Raw genomic sequence first — 22,817 nt, 5'->3', positions numbered from 1 at the left:
AATACTAGTGTGAGTATTCATTTTAGTGAGATTTTTTTGTTGACATATTTTAACACTGAAAAGGCTTTTTCTAAATTGTATTAAAATATCCATGTGACACTGTTATGTACTACAAGGATATACCATGACATTTAAAATTATTAATTTAATAAAACAACAAACTTTTCAATTTTGTTTTTATGACATGTGCCACATAAAAAGACCAGTATCCAACCGGTAACTTTGTGTAGCAAGTTGGGTGAGCATTCAATAACGCAATGCAATATGAACTAAAATCCCAAAACATTAAGTATATCTTTTTCACTTTTACCCCTTTTTCTCCCCAGTCTTGTCTCATCACTGCAACTCCCATACAGACTCGGGAGAGGCGAAGGTTGAGAGCCATGTGTCATCCGAAACACGACCCAACCAAGCCGCACTGCTTCTTGACACAATGCCCACTAAACCCGGTAGCCAGTCGGAGGAAACACCATACACCTGGCGGACCGTATCGGCGTGCATGCGCCCGGCCCGCCACAGGAGTCGCTAGAGCGCGATAGAACAAGGATATCCCTGCCGGCCAAACCCTCCCCTAACCCGGACGACGCTGGGTCAATTGTGCGCCGCCCCATTGGTCTCCTTGGCCGGCTGCGACAGAGCCTGGGGCCGGATTCACAAAACCTTCTTAACAAGACATTTCTTCTTAACTGACATTTTTTTCCTTAACTATAGACTTAACTATAGGCCACTTGGGAGGCCTCACGAAATTAAAAGTTATCGAAATGAGAAGGAGTAGGCTACAATGAGCAAGCAATAGCTAGGCTTTTGATTTATTGTAATGGGGTTGGGGAGATAGGCTAATTGAGGCCAAATGCTGCCATATCTAGCTATGGCTGACTAACTTAGCTAGCTGGCTAGCTTCTCTAGGCTACTCCAGTTAATACAGGCCCTGTTATATGGGATGATAAATAACATTGCGACTGCTACAAGTTAGCTCGTATTGTCAGACAAGCTGCTTGTCTGCTCGGCTCGCTCCCATCTCACACACCGCCCCCTCCACAACTGCAGCAGTAAGAGTGCCAGCCTCTCTCTCCCTCGCGAAGCAGTGCTCATGTTAAAAATGTAACTAAAACAAACCCAGATGTATTTCGAATATCCGGATATTTGATGAACATTCAGATAGTCAGCCCTCTCTCCCACAGAGACACCAATCTCGCCCCTCCCTCCCTCTTCATCTACCTGTTTTTGAAGGCTCTGTGTCGTAGCCTCAGCACGCTCATAGCCAGGCCCCAAGACTTGGGCCTAGACGGACTACGATTCATAGAGAAGGATGGTTGGACACACACGGACCGTCAGACGAGGCAGTCCTCTCAGATGTGGTCGAGCTGAGGAGAAGACGATGTGTGTGTGACACACACTGTGCTGGCCAAGCAGAGGGGGCCAGGCCCAGAATTCCAAGCCCAGTCACATGGTGCTCTCTCACCTAGCTGCTAATGGCCCTGCCTACCATGCATTGGACCACACGTAGCCACACACACGCACACACCCACAGACATGCGAATGCACGCACAGAGGCACACACACACACACACACACACACACACACACACACACACAGAGAGGCACACACACACACACACACACACACACACACACACACACACACACACACACACACACACACACACACACACACACACACACACACACACACACACACACACACACACACACACACACACACACACACACACACACGCCACCAACACACAACTAAACCCACACTCAGATTCACACCACACAAACACAACACGGACTGAAGTACACACAAACACAAATTATGAAAACACACACTACACGCGATGATGTCCACACACAAACTACCAAGGACAATAACGTCCTTTTTAAAATGATTTATTTTTTACCCTTATTTTACCAAGTAAGTTGACTGAGAACACATTCTCATTTACAGCAACGACCCGGGCAATAGTTACAGGGGAGATGAGGGATGAATGAGCCAATTGGAAGCTGGGGATGATTAGGCGGCCATGATGGTATAATGTCTTCACTCCACACAGACACAGGACATTAAGGCAGGGTCATATTGCCGTTTCTGCTTCAGCCAACTTACTTGTCTTGCATAAGCAATCAACTACTGCCTTGTTGACTGCCGAAACAGTCAGGTACCCAGGCAAGGTATCATTGCTGTCTTCCCCCATGCATTAGTGTGTGCGTGTGTGTGTGTGTGTGTGCGCGTGCCAGGGGGCAGCAGGAACTAAGAGATTTATAGTAGGCCGTCATGCTGGTGTAACCGATGTGAAATGGCTAGCTAGTCAGCGGTGGTGCGTGCTAATAGCGTTTCAAATCGGTGACGTCACTCGCTCTGAGGTATTGAAGTAGTTGTTCCCCTTGCTCTGCAAGGGGAACAACTAGCGGCATTTGTGGAGCGATGGATAACGATGCTTTGTGGGTGTCAGCTGTTGGTGTGTGCAGAGGGTCCCTGGTTCGAGCCCGGGGCGAGGGGACGGACGAAAGTTATACTGTTACATTGATGTTGTTGACCCGGATCACTAGTTGCTGTGGAAAAGGAGGAGGTCAAAAGGGGGGTGAGTGTAACCGATGTGAAATGGCTAGCTAGTTAGCGGTGGTGCGCGCTAATAGTGTTTCAATCGGTGATGTCACTCGCTCTGAGACCTGAAGTAGTTGTTCCCCTTGCTCTGCAAGGGCCGTGGATTTTATGGAGCGATGGGTAACGATGCTTCGTGGGTGTCAGTTGTCTATGTGTGCAGAGGGTCCCTGGTTGGAGCCCGGGTCGGGGCGAGGGAAGGACGAAAGCTATAATGTTACACTGGGCACTTGGGACGGTACAACACACACACGCACAAAAGCACTCACATGCACACAGGCAGACAATCAAAGACCTGCAAGCCGACACACATGTAAACAAACAAACAGACCATTATCATTCCAGTGCTTTAAATCAGCAGCTATATCAGCAGAGATTAAGCCTCTGGTGACCCAGAGTTTACCCCTACACTGCTAATCTTCAGAGGGCCCTCCCTCCCTCTCTGTGGCACTCTATCTTTGTCGATCTCTCTTCATCTCTCTCTTATGATGTCCCTCCCGCTCCACTATCTGTCTCTCTTTCTCTCTCTCTCTGTTCCACTATCTCTCTCTCGCTCTCTATCTTTGCCAAAGCTTACTTTGGATATTTACAATATTACAATAATAATCATCAAAATTGTCAATGGGACAACAGTAACAACAATAACCAACGGTCAAAATAACCATTGAACAATAACAGTATAGAGGACAGGTTAATTGGTCTGTCAGACACTGTCCCTCATCTTATGGCAGGCAGCAATGTAGTGCGCTGCCAACCCACAGCTCTCTGCGTCCTCCCCCAACAGGACGGGTAGCCTATTCTCATCAGAGAGGTCTTTGAAACCTTAAATAAGGGTTTCCAATTTGGGGACATGACACTCTCTAATTGTTTTATGTTATTTGAATTTTGTCAGGAATGCAGCTCTGTCTCGGGTTCTGCTGTGGGGCAGTGGTTGCACAGCCTTTCCTCTACAGGGAGCCAGGTTTTCCTGTATCTACTCTTCTCAATGGCAAGGCTGTGCTCACGGAGCCTGTACTTTGTCAAGGTTTTTCTAAGGTTTTGATCAGTAACCATGGTCAAATAGTTAGCCGCGGTGTACTGTCGATTTAGGGCCAGACAGCACTGCATTTTGCTTTGTGCTTGTGTTTCCCAATAAGCGATGTAGTTTTGCTTTGACTGTGTTGTAATTTGGTTTATTCTGATTGATTGGATGTTCTGGTCCTGAGGCTTCAGTCTGTTAGTAGAACAGGTTTGTAAAATCAGCCCCAGGATCAGCTGGATGAGGGGACTCTTTTTTTCTTTGCTCAGCTCTTGGCATTGCAGGGCTTGGCTGTGCTCACTGAGCCTGTACTTTGTCAAGGTTTTTCTAAGGTTTTGATCAGTAACCATGGTCAAATAGTTAGCCGCGGTGTACTGTCGATTTAGGGCCAGACAGCACTGCATTTTGCTTTGTGCTTGTGTTTCCCAATAAGCGATGTAGTTTTGCTTTGACTGTGTTGTAATTTGGTTTATTCTGATTGATTGGATTTTCTGGTCCTGAGGCTTCAGTCTGTTAGTAGAACAGGTTTGTAAAATCAGCCCCAGGATCAGCTGGATGAGGGGACTCTTTTTTTCTTTGCTCAGCTCTTGGCATTGCAGGGCTTGGTAACTATTTGTCTCTCTCTCTCTGTCCACTATCTGTCTATCTCTCTCTGTTCCACTATCTGTCTCTCTCTCCATCTCTATTTTAAGCCCCCCATCAGGACATCTCTGTTCCAAGGCGATCATTGTGCCACATTCCTCCTCTCCTCTTAAATAGACATTTCCTGAGTCACTCTCTGGATGGTTCCGTCCCTCTCCCCCTCCATTTCCCTTTCTCTGCAAAGTTCATTTACAATGGTATGTTAGCTTGGAGGTACAAAGTTCAGTATGTTACCAACCATACCTATCAGTAATATTCTATCTGATTGTTAGATGTGATACTCCTAATAATAATATTTCTGTGTATATTGAAAATGACACAGCAGTTGCATATACTGTAACGGCCAGACATACAGGTTTCAGTCAGTGAGTCAGCTAGTTAAGTCGTGACGGTCCTCTTCCTCCAAACCAGCCTGTCATTAGGACTGACTGTCTGACTGGGGTTACTGGACCAGATCAGGTTCCACTGGAAGAAACAGAAACCCGCTCAGTTGGAAACAAACACCGGATGACAGAGAGAAAAGAAGACGGGGAAATTAAAGAAGGACAGGTGGAGAACGAGCGAGAGGAAGAGAGAGAGCAAGAGAGGGTAAATAGTTGGTCCCAGAGGAAACCATTGCATGCTGCATGTAAACATATTGAGTAAACAGGGACACAGTGTGCTATCAGACCTAAACACACACAAGCCATTTTATTCACGTGCAGCAGAAGAGGGAAGGGGGGGGGGAAAGTCTGGATGATCACAATACCAGACCGCTATAATGACAGTAAATTGCTGTTACTCAAGACAGATGCCAAAATATATTTTCAACCATTATGGCTTCTACAATATTTGTGGATGTACTCCTTCATGATATGACCATGACATGGAAACATAAGGCATTGAGAAAACATCTATAGGTGATTAAACAGTTGATTATTCGGTATATGGAAGATCTAGGCCTATAGCCTCATATTGTCAGTGAGAGAAGAAGTACATTTCTATTGTTTATTTCACTTTTGTTTATTATCTACTTCACTTGCTTTGGCAATGTTAACATGTGTCCCATGCCAATAAAGCCCTTAAAATGAACTTGAAATTGATAGCATGATAGCACAAACAGACTGGCTATGGAAGAACCCTTCTGTCCCTCAACCATAACCTTTAACCCTGGAATCCCTTGAACCCTAGCGACCTGCGTGTGACACCTGAACCAGATGGATTCTGACTCATCCTGTAGATCAGGTGACTACAGCGGAATCACATGACCACGCATCGGGGGTGTCGTGTGGTGTGTCTTGTTCATTCTGCTCAAGGCCCTGTTTGATTCAATAAAAAATCCAATTGTAATTCTATGGCCCTTCTAATTCACCAAGCCCTTTGAGGAAACAGACTGGCACTAGTTGACAGACAAGAACAGTCACTCCTGTTTCCAGACAGGCCAGTTGGGCCATGTCTGGTCTGCCACTGACCCTTCTGACACAGAGAGAGAACGGGACAGAGAACGAGAGAAAAGAGAGAGAAATTGACAATAGAGAAAGATATTGGGACATAAAGCTAGCTAGAGAGGGAAATGGAAACACAAGAGAAATGAAGAGAATGGAAACAGAGAGATGGCGACTGGCCAGACACAAAGAGAAAGAGAAGGAAACCAAGAGAGGCATGCTGCAGACACAGAGCGAGAGAAAGAAAAAGGGGGGCCGGCCCAGGCATCTTGGCTAATGGGGGCCGGCGTGCGCCGTGGCAAGTCTCTAGCACTATATCACGCTTCATTAGCTGCTATGCTATTGCGGTTATCTACGAAGCAGCCAGCCTGAGTGCAGGGATGTGATGTGGGTCACACTGCACACAGAAGATGAAGGGGGAATTGAATGGACTGTCTGTCTGGGAGGGATCATGGCTGCTCCAGATGTAACTGCTGCTGGCCTGACTCTGCTTTCTCGACTGGCTGGCTGTGGTCCAATACTCTACTACGGCAGCCTTTCCTTGTCTCCTTTCACTTTCAGAATAGTGGTTGAGTGGGACGTGAGATGAGGGAAGAAGGCTGTTTGAGATTCTTGGGACGTGCCCTTTGTCTCTGTTTCTGTCTGTGTCTGAGCTTCAGTGGCTATCGACTTGTCAGATCAGTGGCGATTGGGGAAAGGAGGCTCGCGAGCTAGCACCAACAGAACGTGGCCTAGGTCTGTGTTTTTTTGTTGACCCGGTTCCTTCAAATCAATTCACTGTCTGTTCATTCAAACAGACGCTGCGTGTGAAGGTGGGAGGAGGTGACACCGTTCTGTCCTTCACTGGGGGTCTCTTTGTGTGGTGCCTTTCTATCCTCCATCTCCCTCCACCTCCATCTCATCCTTCTCTCTATCCAAACGCTTTATTTACTCCTCCCTTTCTATCTCTCCTCCATCTCCCTCTGTTTCTCATCATTCTCTCTATCCAAACGCTTAATTCTCCTCCTCCCTTTCTATCTCTCCTCCTCCGTTCTCTCGCCGTTTCGGAGTGGCAGCTCCAGTAATCACAGTAAAAACAGTGAGTCATCCGATCTTACCTGAGGACCATGGCACACACACACACGCACACACAAGAACGCGCACACAAGAACACACACACGCACGCACACACACAGAGAGAGACATCTCACAGAAATACACACACCTCATATAAAACAACCCCACACATTACACAAACACACACACACACACACCACAATCTCATAGCATAGACACACAGTAGAAAAGAGAGCTACCAGTCTCATTCATATGGTTGCAAACATCATTCATATACATATATGCAGAGGTTACACCCCCATGCTGCAAAACACACACTTGTTCAAATCAAGGTCCCACTGCTCGATAATGTGACACACGGAGAGATACAGTGCATTCGGAAAGTATTCAGACCCCTTGACCTTTTCCACATTTTGTTACATTACAGCTTTATTTTAAAGCATTTTTTATTTAACCTTTATTTAACTAGGCAAGTCAGTTAAGAACAAATTCTTATTTACAATGACGGCCTACACCGATAAACCCGGACGACGCTGGGCCAATTTTGTTTACTTTTCCTCTCATCTACACACAATACCCCATAATGACAATGCAAAATTAGGTTTTTAGACATTTTTACAATTTTATTAAAATAAAAAAAACTGGAAAATCACATTTACTCAGTATTTTGTTGAAGCACGTTTGGCAGCGATTAAAGCCTCAAAACTTCTTGGGTATAACACTACAAGCTTGGCACACATGTATTTGGGGAGTTTCTCCCATTCTTCTCTGCAGATCCTCTCAAACTCTGTCAGGTTGGAGGGGAGCTTCGCTGCACAGCTATTTTCAGGTCTCTCCAGAGATGTTCGATCGGGTTCAAGTCCGGGCTCTGGCTGGGTCACTGAAGGACATTCAGAGACTTGTCTCGAAGCCACACCTGCATTGTCTTGGCTTTGTGCTTAAGTTTGTTGTCCTGTTGGAAGGTGAACCTTCACCCCAGTCTGAGGTCCTGAGTGCTCTGGAGCAGGTTTTCATCAAGAATCTCTCTGTACTTTGCTCCGTTCAGCTTTCCCTCGATCCTGACTAGTCTCCCAGTCCCTGTCGCAGAAAACTACCCCACAGCATAAGGCTACCACCACCATGCTTCACCATAGGGATGGTGCCAGGTTTCTTCCAGATGTGACACTTGGCATTCAGGTCAAAGAGTTCAATCTTGGTTTCATCAGACCAGAGAACATTGTTTCTCATGGTCTAAGAGTCCTTTAGTTGCCATTTTGGCAGACTCCAAGCGAGCTGTCATGTGCTCTTTACTGAGGAGTGGCTTCCGTCTGGCCACTCTACCATAAAGGCCTGATTGGTGGAGTGCTGCAGAGATGGTTGTCCTTCTGGAAGGTTCTCCCATCTCCAAAGAGGAACTCTAGAGCTCTTTCAGAGTGACCATTGGGTTCTTGGTCACCTCCCTGACCAAGGCCTTTCTCCCCCGATTTCTCAGATTGGCCGCGAGGCCAGCTCTAGGAAGAGTCTTGGTGGTTCCAAACTTCTTCCATTTAAGAATGATGGAGGCCACTATGTACAATGCTGCAGACATGTTTTGGTATCTTTCCCCAGATTGGTGCCTCAACACAATCCTGTCTCGGAGCTTTGTTTATGCTCTGACATGCACTGTCAACTGTTGAACCTTCTATAGTCAAGTTGTAGAAACATCTCAAGGACGATCAATGGAAACAGGATCCAGCTGAGCTCAATTTTGAGTCTCATAGCAAAGGGTCTGAATACTTATGTAAATAAGGTGTTTCTGTTTTTTTAGTTTTTTTAATAAAATGTGTAAAAATGTCTAAAAACCTCTTTTCGCTTTGTCATTATGGAGTATTGTGTTGTAACGCAACAAAATGTGGAAAAAGTGCAGGGGAAAACTTTCCGGATGCACCTTGCGAGCCCAGTAGTTGACACAACCTTTCACAGAGGCTGCAGGTGTGTCTCCAGCAGACCAACACCATGAGGTTACCCACGGCACTAACGGCAGACAGATCTCGACTGTATCTCCATTTCCACCTCTCTGTCTCTTTCACTTTCTCTCTCTGTCTCCTTCCCTTTATTTCTCTTGCCCCCCCCTTCTTCTCTCCGTATGACAAACAAGCACAGAACAAACCAAGCACTGCAGTCCAGACAAACACCTGACCCCCATCCATGTAGAACAGCATACCAGCCAACACCCCAGCTCAGGTGTGAACTAAAACAACACCATTTTATACAACAAAGACTGCAACCAAACAGCACTACTACTGAAACTCTCAGATGTCAAAACACACACCCCTCCCCCAATCCCTCCCTTCCCAGCTGCATCCATCATCCATCCCTGGCATGGCTCCAGGTGCAGTAGTAGTTCCCCCTAACCACAGATCTAATGTCAGATTATCTGTTCACCGCACTAATCATAACCAGGGATAAAAGCAATGATCTGACCCAGGATCAGTTGATTGTAATGTCAACCTCCCACCCGCCATGCCTCGAGTGCAATCTTATACAATAGTCCTCGTCAAAATCTGCCTGCTGCTTTAAAACGAAACGTGTCAGAGACAGAGAATCGTTACGCTCACAGCTTTCCTCCTGCCCCACTTCTTCCATCCCTCCCTCTACCCCCCCCCCCCCCCCCTCTATCTATCCCCCCCTAATTCAAACAGAAGAAGATAGGCTGCTAGCGCTGCTGGCGTCTCAGCAAGTCAGCTCACTCATTATTGGCTAACACCTTTCAGCTCAACCAAACTGAGCGAGTGTGCGAGCGTGTGTGCACGTGTACATACATGTGTGTACCTGTGTGTGCGGTGCCTCGGGTCCAGATGGTACTGTAAAAATACAGCACTGATACCCCAAACACAGCGATACAGTGATTTGACACAGATATCAAGATAAACCATTTCCACTTGCTCTCAGGTGAGATGAAATAGAACACAGACGAATAATGAATAGGCCTATTGCTGATGCACTTTAAATAATCTCCCCTCTTATGCAAATACATTAGCCAATACAAACCTTCTCACATATTAGCCATAATACACTTGTAAACTGTATGTGGCAAGTATATTAGCATAGATACTCATTCTGTGTTGTATGTCACTGATAAAGCAATTAGGCATAATATAGGTCTTTTCATATATCAACTCGTATTAAATGCCACTACTCATATATCCCACCGATACTGATGGGCCTAAAGCATAGGCATTGAGTGCTTTCTTATGACATAGGCCAAAACATTCTGTACGCCTTCTCGTACTGTATATCAGCCCTGATATGCTTGAAAATAGGCTATTCACATACGTTGGCATTGATACTACTCATATGTGTTGGTATTGATACTACTCATACGTTGGCATTGATACTACTCATATGTATTGGTATTGATACTACTCATACGTTGGCATTGATACTACTCATATGTATTGGTATTGATACTACTCATATGTGTTGGTATTGATACTACTCATACGTTGGCATTGATACTACTCATATGTATTGGTATTGATACTACTCATACGTTGGCATTGATACTACTCATATGTATTGGTATTGATACTACTCATATGTGTTGGTATTGATACTACTCATACGTTGGCATTGATACTACTCATATGTATTGGTATTGATACTACTCATATGTGTTGGTATTGATACTACTCATACGTTGGCATTGATACTACTCATATGTATTGGTATTGATACTACTCATATGTGTTGGTATTGATACTACTCATACGTTGGCATTGATACTACTCATATGTATTGGTATTGATTCTACTCATATGTGTTGGTATTGATACTACTCATACGTTGGCATTGATACTACTCATATGTGTTGGTATTGATTCTACTCATATGTGTTGGTATTCATACTACTCATATGTTGGCATTGATGCTACTCATATGTTGGCATTGATACTACTCATATGTGTTGGCATTGATACTACTCATATGTTGGCATTGATACTACTCATATGTGTTTGTATTGCTACTATTCCCATGTTGGCATTGCTACTACTCCCATGTTGGCATTGATGCTACTCATATGTTGGCATTGATACTACTCATATGTTGGCATTGCTACTACTCATATGTTGGCATTGATACTACTCATATGTTAGTATCGATACTACTCAAATGTTAGCATCGATACTACTCACATGTTAGTATTGATACTACTCATATGTCGACATTGCCATTACCCATATGTTAGTATTGATACTACTCACACGTTAGTATCGATACTACGCACACACCAGTATTAACACTACGCACACGCTAGTATTGATACTACTCACACGTTAGTATTGATACTACCCACGCGGTAGTATTGATACTACGCACGCGCCAGTATTGATACTACTCACATGTCAGTATTGATACTACCCATATGTTAGTATTGATACTATGCACACGCTCGTATTGATACTACTCACATGTTAGTATTGATACTACTCACACGTTAGTATTGATACTACTCACACGCTAGTATTGATACTACTCACACGCTAGTATTGATACTACTCACGCGTTAGTATTGATACTACTCACGCGTTAGTATTGAGACTACTCACACGTTAGTATTGATACTACTCACACGTCAGTATTGATACTGCTCACATGTTAGTATTGATACTACTCACGCGTTAGTATTGATACTACTCACACGTTAGTATTGATACTGCTCACATGTTAGTATTGATACTACTCACACGTTAGTATTGATACTACTCACACGCTAGTATTGATACTACTCACACGTTGGTATTGATACTACCTATATGTTAGTATTGATACTACGCACACGCTAGTATTGATACCACTCACACGCTAGTATCGATCTTACTCACACATTAGTATTGATACTACTCACAGGTTAGTATTGATACTACTCACACGTTAGTATTGATACTACTCACACGTTAGTATTGATACTACTCACATGGAACCATAATAACATATTCATGACAACCTGGATTTCCAGCTAATCCTTGATGTTCTCATCATCATCATCCTCTGCTGTCCAGATACAATCCCACCCACTTGCTCATTAGCTGTGATGTATTCATAGTGCAGGTGTCTAATAGAGGTATTAGACATTAGGGCTGTGACAATACCCGTATTGCAATATTTCTTCCATGTGAAAAATTCAAACACAAAGCCGAACAAACTCTTTGGTCCTTTAAAAATGGTAGGTAAACATAGAGTGTGGTACAGCTTGGAAAATAAACAACTGAGACTCTGGATGCCAACATATTGGTGTTTGTTTCCAACATTAGGGCTGTTTTCCTAAAGAAGTTATACCCGCTTCGTATTTAGTTTCCTTGCCATGATACTAACAAATATTGCGATACTGGTATCATCCCGGTCCTATTAGACATGCATGCATTAATGATATCCCAGGCCATCCAGCCATAATATATTGTCTATCCTGAGTCAGGATTACCAGACAAGCCACTTTGCCCCCCCAGGGTCCAGAGGTATTCTGTGTGTGTGTGTGTGTGTGTGACCAGACATCCTCTTCACTCTATCAGGGTATGTCTGTCTATCAATAGCCGTATGTTTCCATTCTATAGTCTTCAAGTGTTTTTTGTGACTGTGTCTGTACAGACACAATCCCTCCTATCTACTCTTTCTCTGTGTCCAGCTAGAGTCTTCTCTCTCTATGCCAACACAACCCCCATTCACTGCCTAATCACCAAATCCTCTATATCTGTGCCCATTCACTCCTGTCTGTCCACGTGCCCACTCCACAGCAGATGAGAGTGTGTATGTGTGTGTGTGTGTGTGTGTGCCAGTCTGAGGAATGGCGCTGCAGAGGCCTCTTGGCGGCTGGGCCGTGACGGCTCTGCCCGTTCACACTTGGCATGGCATCAGTGATGACCGAGTCAGATGCCTGGCCTCACCTCATGGCTCACCCCTCACCGCTCACAGATCCCATATTCTAGATTTATATAATGTTGTGTTCTGGACATATCTTCCTTCCTGTGTTTTAGTCCGAAACTAGACCCATTTCGGCATGCTTTGATGGGATGTGTAATATCATGTTGTTTTGGTTAGTTTGATGTTTGATGTTGGTTTGTAATGTTGTAATGTGTTGATTTGACATCTTGGTTTGTGTTGATTTGATGTTGTGATGTCTGTTGGTTTGTGATGTTGCGTTGCAACGTGTTGGTTTAATGTTGTGATGTGTTGGTTTAATGTTATGATGTGTTGGTTTCATTTGCAGTTGCTCTCTTGTGTTGGGATATCTGTTATTTGCTTGTGATGTTGGTTGCAACTTTGTGTTATAGTCTATTGGTTTGTTGTAGCGTGCCCGTTTATGTCATGGTTGTGTGATTGTTGTGCAGTGAGATTGTGTTGTTATGCTAAAATATATAGTACGCAATCATTTTGACAACATTACAAACTCTCTGGTCGTCAGGCGAACTGCAATTGTTTTTGGATGTTTGTCTTTCTCTCTTTCTCTACGTGTTTTGAGGTGTGCTGCTGGGTGACTGACGTCCGGTTGTTTTGTCCTGCTGAGATGGGCTGGTGGCTGTGCTATTGTTGACATCTTGACAGGCACTCTGCTGTGGAGCAGCCAGCGCCATGCAGCCAGCCAGCCAGCCAACCAGACAGACAGACAGACAGACAGACAGACAGAATTTGACAGGGGGGGCTGGTGTCGTCCGACTGGCTGTGTGAAAAGCTACAGCAGCATGCATCAGTGGACCACTGCGCCTTTTTCCTCCTCTGTGTGTCAGCACACTGCACCCTCTACAAACAACGGTGGACGACGAGCGGCTCGGGATGGACAGATAGACGGATGGATGAGGAGACAGACGGATAGTGAAGGAGAGGAAAGGAGGATGGGAGGGAAGGGGAAGAGGGGGAGGATACGGGGTGATTCTGGAGGAGGAGAAGACGGAATGACAGTCGGCCAGACAGAATGCTTGGCAGAGAGACAGACAAACAGAGAGACAGACAGGCAGACAGACGGAAAGACGGGAGACAGGCAGGCAGACAGACAGGCAGACAGATGGAGGGAGGGTGGGGGGTGGGGAAGGCATTGAGACATGTTACCTTTCGGGGGACGAGGATTTCTCAGAGTTCACGGACATGAGCGGTGCCTGTTAGCCGCTCGCTCGCCGAGGGACGACAGAGACGGAAGGAACGACAAAACGGGCTCTCTGTTTCCTCTGCTTCGTCCTCTCTCCTTTCGTTCTGTGCTGTGTATCTGTGTAAGGGGGAGGGAGGGCTGCCTCCCCTCCTCCTCCTCCTCTCTCTCTTTCCCTCTTGCTCAGAGGAGAAGAAAGGATGGAGGACAACGCTCCAAGAAAGAGGAGAAGGAAAAAAAAGCAGATGTGGGCTGGCTAAGCAGAAATCTTGCTGCCTGTCAAGCGAGACGAGCGATGTCAGACACCCCTCCTCAGACCCCGCTTCCTTCCTTCCTCCCTTCCTTCCTTCCTCTCTCACTTTCGCTTTTTCAGAGGCTGACGTTTTTTCAATCTCCTTCCTGCCGTCCTCTGTCTTCCTTGGTTGGTTCTTAAATGGGTGATGAAATGAACACACAAGCTCCCAGTCTCAATCCGGTGTGTCTGTCTCTCTCCTCCTCCTTGTCTCTGTCTCTCTCGGTCTCTTAGTGTCTCTCTCTCTCTGTGTCTCTCTCTCTGTGTGTCTCTCTCTCTCTGTCTCTCTCTGTGTGTTTCTCTCTCTCTGTCTCTCTCTCTCTCTCTCTCTCTCTCTGTCTCTCTCTCTGTCTCTCTCTCTCTGTCTATCTGTAACAGCAGTAGCTGGCTCTAGCAGGCCTTCTGCAGCTCTGCACAACAACAGAGCCCAGAGCGAGCTGGAACAAACCACTGCCTCACAGAGAGAGGGGGTTGGGAGGGCTGGGACCAACCGGAAAACGAAACCACTTCTCCTTGAGGCCATCTCTCCTCCCCCTCTCCCAGTGTGGTCCGGCCCTCCCTCCTTCCCTCTCTCCCTCCCTCCATCCCCCCTGCCTTATTACGACATCCTGTATCTCGGGGCAACGCCGCACAGATCTGACTCCCCCCCTCTCTATCTTCCATCCTTCTCTTCTCCCCCGTCCTCGTTTCTCTCTTTCAATTCATTTCCAGCACTGTCTTCTCTGCCTCTACGGTTGTAACGTGCGCTTGTGTTCTCTTTTCTTTCTACATTCGCTCCACCCTCTCCAGCAGATGGGTCTACTTCTCCATGAGTGAACAACACATAGAGGTAGCCAGAGGGTGGGTCGTGATGGGGGGCCTCTCTCTACTGTCCTTCCCCCCATCTCTCTCTCTTTCCTCAATTTGACCTAAATGTCTGTCTGTCTGTCTGTCTGTCTGTCTGTCTGTCTGTCTGCCTGTCTGTCGTGGGGGCATTCTGAGGTTGCTGTTACCGACTAATCAACCTCCGTTTGGAATGGAATTGCGCGGGTAAGAGCCTGTACTGTCTGTACAAACGCACACCCACGGCACGCACTCATGCTTCTGAATGCATTCCATGCCCAATGTATTCAAGCTTTACAAAAACATTTGGGTCAGGCAGAACCATTGCATAATGCACATGTACTTTACAGCAAATGAAACATAGGCTGCAGATAAAGGACATACACTGGCGTTCCAGTGTATATTAGCCCTGGGAGAAACAGGGTTTCTAGCATTAGCACAGGAGCTAGGATAGCGTTCTGTGGTGGTCAGATGACTTCATGGGAAAATCCACATGTGATCCATATCTGGGGGGCTCTGTGAGTGTGGGATTAAACAAGCTCAGATAAGAATCACACACACACACACACACACACACACACACACACACACACACACACACACACACACACACACACACACACACACACACACACACACACACACACACACACACACACACACACACACACACACACATCTCTCCATAAATCAGCAAACAGAATACAACACATGTATAACACAGCACAGTCTAAATCACAAGGAGTACATGAAGCACACAAGAGAGTGACCCGTCCAATTGTCCTCATTTTCTGTGGCTGTGGGCCAACGAGGGGGGGGGGGGGTACCACTAGTCTAGGTCACCATGCACCCTGATAGCTGAGCATCGCACTGTATTACTAGTAGAGCCTAGTAGAGCCTAATTCCATAGAGGAGGCTAAGAACTGAGACTAAAGACCTGTCGCCCATTTTAAAGACTGCCTCCTCACACATCATTCACGTAAGCACATTCCCACTTTCCCACCAGTAAAGTATGTGCACGTGCACACACGCGCGCACACACACACACACACACACACACACGGGATGTCCTTTCTGCATGTCTTTCAGAGGGACTGAAGCTCTAGGTGGAGCTGTGGCGAAAAGCAGGGACGAGAAAAAGAAGGATGAGAGAAATAAGGATGAGGACCAGTCTCTTGGCTATAAGAGAGGGGGAGCTGAGAGGACATCAGTCTCACTAGCAGTGGTATTTTGGGAGCCAGTATTGAGGCTGCCGGGAGCTATCTTTAAACGGCCTACTTCTCTCACTGCCTGGTGGTACTGAGGAGAGAGAGAGGTAGAGAGAGGAGAAGAGATAGAGAGAGGAGAAGCGGGAGACAGAGGAGAGAGAGAGTGAGAGAGAGAAGAAGAGAGAGTGAGAGAGAGAAGAGAGAGTGAGAGAGAGAGAAGAGAGAGTGAGAGAGAGAAGAAGAGAGAGTGAGAGAGAGAAGAAGAGAGAGTGAGAGAGAGAAGAAGAGAGAGTGAGAGAGAGGAGAAGCGGGAGAAAGAGAAGAAGAGAGCGAGAGCGAAAGAGAAAGAAAGAAAGAAGAGAGAGATGGGGATGGAGAGAGATGGGGAGAAGTAGAGAGAGAGACAGGGAGTAAAATTGGAAACAAAACAAAAAAGTATTTCCACAGGGCCGTGAGGTGAGACAGGGATGCAGCTTAAGCCTCACCCTCTTCACTAGAACAGTCTGCAGCACCCGGCCTCACCCTACACATCTGAAGTCAAATGTCTACTGTTTGTTGATGATCTGGTGCTTCTGTCCCCAACCAATGAGGGCCTACAAGAGCACCTATATATTCTGCACAGATTCTGTCGGATCCTGGGCCCTGACAGTAAATCTCAAAGACAAAAAAAATTGTGTCTAAGAAAGGTCCAGTTGCCAGGACCACAAATACAAATTCCATATTTACACTGTTGCCCTAGAGCACACAAAAAACTATACATACATCGGCCTAAACATCAGCGCCACAGGCAACTTCCAGAAAGCTGTGAACGATCTGAGACGAGGCAAGAAGGGCCTTCTATGCCATCAAAAGGAACATAAAATTAGACATACCAATTAGGACCTGGCAAAAAATACATATCAGTTATAGAACCCATTGCCCTTCATGATTGTGAGGTCTGGGGTCCGCTCACCAACCAAGAATTCACAAAATAGGACAAACAACAAAATAGAGAATTCTGCAAAAATATCCTGTGTGTACATCGTAAAAAAAATAAAAAAATGCATGCAGAGCAGAATAAGCCCGATACCCGCTAATTATCACAATCCAGAAAAGAGCCGTTAAAATCTACAACCACCTAAAAGGAAGCGATTCCCAAATCTTCCATAACAAAGCCATCACCTACAGAGAGATGAACCTGGAGAAGAGTCCTCTAAGCAAGCTGGTCCTGGGGCTCTGTTCACAAACACAACACACCCCACAGAGCCCCAGGACAGCAACACAATTAGACCCAACCAAATCATAAGAAAACAAAAAGATAAATACTTGACACATTGGAAAGGACTAGTAATTGCGAAGTAATTATATTTTTGTTTTCTCATGATTTGGTTGGGTCTAATTGTGTTGCTGTCGTTGGGCTCTGTGGCCATCCGAATGCTTTTTTGGCCCTAAACAGAGAGTACACAGTGGCAGAATACCTGACCACAGTGACTGACCCAAACTTAAGGAAAGCTTTGACTATGTACAGACTAAGTGAGCATAGCCTTGCTATTGAGAAAGGCCACCGTAGGCAGACCTGGCTCTCAAGAGAAGATGGAATATGTGCACACTGCCCACAACATGAGGTGGAAACTGAGCTGCACTTCCTAACCTCCTGCCAAATATATGACCATATTAGAGACACATATTTCCCTCAGACTACACAGACCCACAAAGAATTCAAAAAAACAAATCCAATGTTGATAAACTCCCATATCTACTGGGTGAAATACCACAGTGTGCCATCACAGCAGCAAGATTTGTGACCTGTTGCCACAAGAAAAGGGCAACCAGTGAAGAACAAACACCATTGTAAATACAACCCATATTTATGTTTATTTATCTTCCCTTTTGTACTTTAATTATTTGCACATAATATGACATTTGAAATGTCTTTATTCTTTTGGAACTTTTGTGTAATGTTTATTGTTCTTTTTTATTGTTTATTATCTACTTCACTTGCTTTGGCAGTGTTAACATATGTTTCCCATGCCAATAAAGCCCTTAAATTGAAATTGCAAGCACATACTGTAGGCATGCAGGCACACAAACAGGACTGTGTCCAAGTGCATAACATCACCAACAACTCATCCTTTTAAAAGAGAACTTGAGCAGATCTTGGGATCTGTAATTGACTATATTCCCTAGGAAACCCTTACATGCCTCTCTGTGATTGACTATGTGCCCTAGCATGCCTTACTACCAGCTGATGTCTGGCGGGGTGTATGTTAGCAAAGTAGACAGATTGATTGATAGACTGACAGCCCAGATCTGGCCTTGAGTGGGTCAATTTCAGTCATCCTTATAGAACTCCATATAGAGGCGCCTTCATATCCATGTACTCCTAACAAACACCATCCCTTTCACTCACGCACACGCACACACACACACCAGTTACCCCTATATTCATTGAGCACCGGCGGGCCAATGCTGCTTAATCGTTGCCGCCACTCCTAAAAATATGATTTACATATCTCCCCGGGAGAGTATTTTTTTGTTGAACGACTGTGAGAAAGTCACTTCCGGTGACTCTAAAAAAAAGTATTTCTACTCTAACATTGCATGAAAAGTAAATGATGTTGACTCCATCTGAAATATACTGACGTACGTCACTGCACTGTAGGGTGATGATGAGGAGCAAGCAGTGGCTGTGCGCTCGTCTCTTAGATTTGAGCAGTGAAGCCCTTTTTCTACTTCCCCAGAGTCAGATGAACTCGTGGACACCATGTTTATGTCTCTGCATGCAGTTTGAAGTTGTGAACTAGCGAAACGACCTTCAACTTCCTTCAAACTGCACGCAGACACATACAAATGGTCACCAGACGTGACCTTCTCACATTCATTCTACAGAAATACTCTCACAGGGGTCATACGTCCAGACCCCCCCCCCCCCCCCCCCCCCGCAGCAAAGAGCAACCACCAGCCCTCTCCCTACTTTTGCCACCACTGTTAGAAAACAAATTGTCTGAACTGATGCGATAATGATAGATAGAACGATAACTTTATAACATGAATGTGCACCACAGTTGTTTTGGCTATTATTCTTTAATCGACTCCTACAACTAGTTTGACGGCCAGCAGCATAACACCCTGCATGCCACTCCTGAAGCTAAGCAGGGTTGGTCCTGGTCAGTCCCTAGATGGGAGACCAGATAGTATTGGAGGGCCTGTAGGAGGCACTCTTTCCTCTGGTCAATTTTTTTAAATAATATCCCAATGCCCCAGGACCATGACTGGGGGACATTGCCCTGTGTAGGGTCCCGTCTTTCAGTTGGCCCATTAAATAGGTTTCCTGACTCTCTGTGGTCACTAAAGATCCCATGGCATTACTCGTAAGAGTAGGGGTGTTAACTCTGGTGTCCTGGCATGAATCCCAATCTGACCCTCATCATGGCGACCTAATCATCCCCAACTTCCAATGGGCTCATTCATCCCCTGTAACTATTCCCCAGGTCATTGCTGTAAACAAGCATGTGTTCTCAGTCAACTTACCGGGTAAAAAAATTATTGTAGCCATCAGTTGGAAACCCATTTAAATTGTATTTTTTTGCCGGTATATGATTAACAATCACTCACATCAGCGAATGCATTTCATTTCAAACTTGACATTTCTCTAGTATAGGATACTTATCCGAATGAACGATATCAACTACATGCCTGAGATATTTTCTGTTAATTGTCCAGCTCTACACATTGCTGCTGTCCGCAGTGTGTTCCCTAGTGTAATGAGGCACAGTAAGCAGATAGAGTGCCACAGAGACACACACACACACACACACACACACACACACACACACACACACACACACACACACACACACACACACACACACACACACACACACACACACACACACACACACACACACACACACACACACACACACACACACACACACACACACACCAAACTGAGTTGACAGAGTAGATCTTCCTAATTCCTTAACAGTGTTGAATGCACCTGGTTTCCCCAGAGACAGGACAGGTAAGCAGCTGGCACTTTATCAGCTTACTGTGCCTCATTACACTAGGAAACGCACTAAGGACAGCAGTACTGTGTGTGTGTGCCTATGCCCAAATCCCACCACCAGGCACACACACGCGCACACACACACACACAAAGCAGGTGGGGAGGGCTGGGGACAGTGTGCAGTCTCATTAGCTAAGTGGTGTATGTTTAATTGATGGACGAAGGACGACGACCTTTGACCTCTCCCACCACTCACTCTGACCTCTGTGATTTGATTCGTATTTTATTGTTGGACATAAAAGACCGTAAAAACACCAGCAAATCAGCTGCACATGGTTTTCATTTTGGAAATCTGTTCCAAGAGATGTGTAATTCCTATTGGAATCCAGCCAGAGTTGGGTTATCTGACATTTAGCATTTTTATTCACCCGCAACCTACATTCTGAATGACTGCCAGGGTTGGGAAGATTTAGACATGAGACTACCTTAAATATCAAACTGGAACAACCATTTCAGTAACGGGTTGAAATAAGTCAAAGTAACAGATTGCCATAGTTTCGATTTTTGTAAAAAATATTTTGGAGTTGCATAAGATTAATTAATCAATCAATGTACATTCAGAAACATAGATATTGAAACAAATCATTCTAAAAATGAACCTGCAATAGAGCATGCTAGAAAATAGGAGCGTAGCTCCCTCGTCAAGAACCCCACACTTAACTCAAAGGTCCTTTATTGGGCAAGAGTTCTCCAAAGAACCTTGAGAGCTGAGGAAGAACCATTTAAGAACCTTGATTTTTCCCCCAGTGTATGTCATGGCTTGCTATAAGGCACAGCAGCTATGCTCTATTTAGCTATGACTAAGTATCGTGGTTATTATACACACAATGCACAACAACAACAACAACAAGCAATTTATGTTTGTTTTGGACTAGTAGAACTAGAAATGAGGAAGCCCTGCACAAAGCCTCTGTTCCCAACCAACAGCATAGAACTGGATCTCACTGGATGATGGGATAGAGCTCTCTGGTGTTCACTGAGAGAACTGCACTCTGCCTGAGCGTCAAATTGAACACAATTTTATTTTTACCAAATAGAAACCATTTAAGCAGCAATACAAGGCACTGGGTAGAAATAAAAACAGAAATGGGTTAGGGAAACAGGCTAAATCAGAAAGACTTACATAATGTAACAGGCAGAACAACCTGGTCCCAGAGCATTTTGTATTATTCTGTACGGAAATCCGAGACACTCCATTTAATATGACAGGACAACATGGTCTCAGAGCATTTCGTGTTATTTTGTACATAAATCCAAGACACTCCATTTAGTAAATGTTACATTTTGTATGGTATGTATTAACTTTTGGATGTCCATCACCCATTCCGTATGATATATTATGAATGACAATTAATTTTATATGTTACAAATTTGCAATATGTACGAACTTGCAAAATGATGATATGTTAAGAATTCTGTCTAGGTGGCTATTGCTAGCTAGCTAACATTCTCTAGGTCAAGGTTTAGGGTTAAGTTTAGGAGTTAGGTTGAAGGGTTAAGGTTAGGGGAAGGGTAAGCTAAAAGGGTTAAAGTTAGGGTTAGGAGAGGGGTTAGCTAAAAGGGTTAAGGTTAGGATTAGAGGAGGGGTTAGCTAAAAGAGTTAAGGTTAGGGTTAGGAGAGGGGTTAGCTAAAATGGTTAGGGTTAGGAGAGGGGTTAGCTAACATTCTAAGTAGTTAAAAAGTAGTAAGTAGTTGAAAAGTTGCTAATTAGCTAAAATGCAAAAGTTGTCAGTGATGAGATTTGAACTCGCAACCTTTGGGTTGATAGACATTTGTGTTATACACCCACCCACCCTGACCGACCAACCGGTTGATAGACGTTTGCGTTATACACCCACCCACCCACCCACCCCGACCAACCACCCTACTTAATTAAGTAACCATCTGTCTCATGTAACCATACAAACATAATATATCATACTAACTTTGAGAGTTGCATATTTACATTTACTGTGTTACGTTTAGTCTATGAGATCAGGTGATGCAAGTGCATACAACAGCACTACCACAAGCTGCATGGGGCACAGCACACAACAACGAGAGGTCTGTGTTCCAACTAACATTAATGCCCCTGCCAAAGGAAGTAGGCAAGCTTTCCATCTGTCATATTCATATAACCAGCTGTGACCAATGTACCCTTGTTAAATATGGGAATAATGAAATGAGCCTAACTGGCAAGTCAGAAGAGTGTGACATTAACCAGGTTTCCATCCAACCTTTTTATGTGAGTAAAGTACATGTCAGATAAAACATTTCACGACAGTACACTTGCCAAATGTTGACAAAACAAAGTACACTTGACAAGGTCAAATTAATTATACGAGAAATGGTGGTGAAACGCATTTATGCTCAAATATTGATATAATAACTATCATATCGAAGTAAACTTGAAATCATGCTATAATATGGTGTGTGGTCCTCCCTCTACGTCTCAGGAAAGCATGTAGTGTATTAGGCTACAGATAAAATATGTTGTGATGACCTTCACAGGGTGGTGAAAGTGCACGGTGATGATGAGCTTGATACTCATTTCCTATAAATATCAAGGGTCTTATTCTGGTGGCATAATAATTGATGCTTGGCTGCCTTTTGTCAAATAAAAATAATC

At 44.8% G+C, this 22,817-nt stretch overlaps 1 protein-coding gene across 6 annotated transcripts in view; it reads right to left on the bottom strand.

Annotated features, from left to right (window-relative positions):
* LOC129862663 (SRSF protein kinase 2-like) overlaps positions 1–22,817 on the bottom strand; it is a 64,647-nt gene that overhangs the window by 29,621 nt on the left and 12,209 nt on the right. Inside the window, exon 1 of one of the 6 annotated variants that reach the window (XM_055934540.1) lies at positions 13,805–14,668. The exons of the other annotated variants lie outside the window; for them this stretch is intronic. Coding sequence (XP_055790515.1) covers positions 13,805–13,842 — 38 coding nt within the window. The 5' untranslated portion in view covers positions 13,843–14,668. Of the gene's footprint in view, positions 1–13,804; positions 14,669–22,817 lie in introns of those variants that run through there. 6 annotated transcript variants of the gene reach the window in all.

Source organism: Salvelinus fontinalis, chromosome 9, assembly GCF_029448725.1.
Source record: "Salvelinus fontinalis isolate EN_2023a chromosome 9, ASM2944872v1, whole genome shotgun sequence".
Taxonomy (NCBI): domain Eukaryota; kingdom Metazoa; phylum Chordata; class Actinopteri; order Salmoniformes; family Salmonidae; genus Salvelinus; species Salvelinus fontinalis.
Note: the sequence above shows the minus strand (reverse complement) of the source record. Positions and strands in the feature narration are given on the sequence as shown.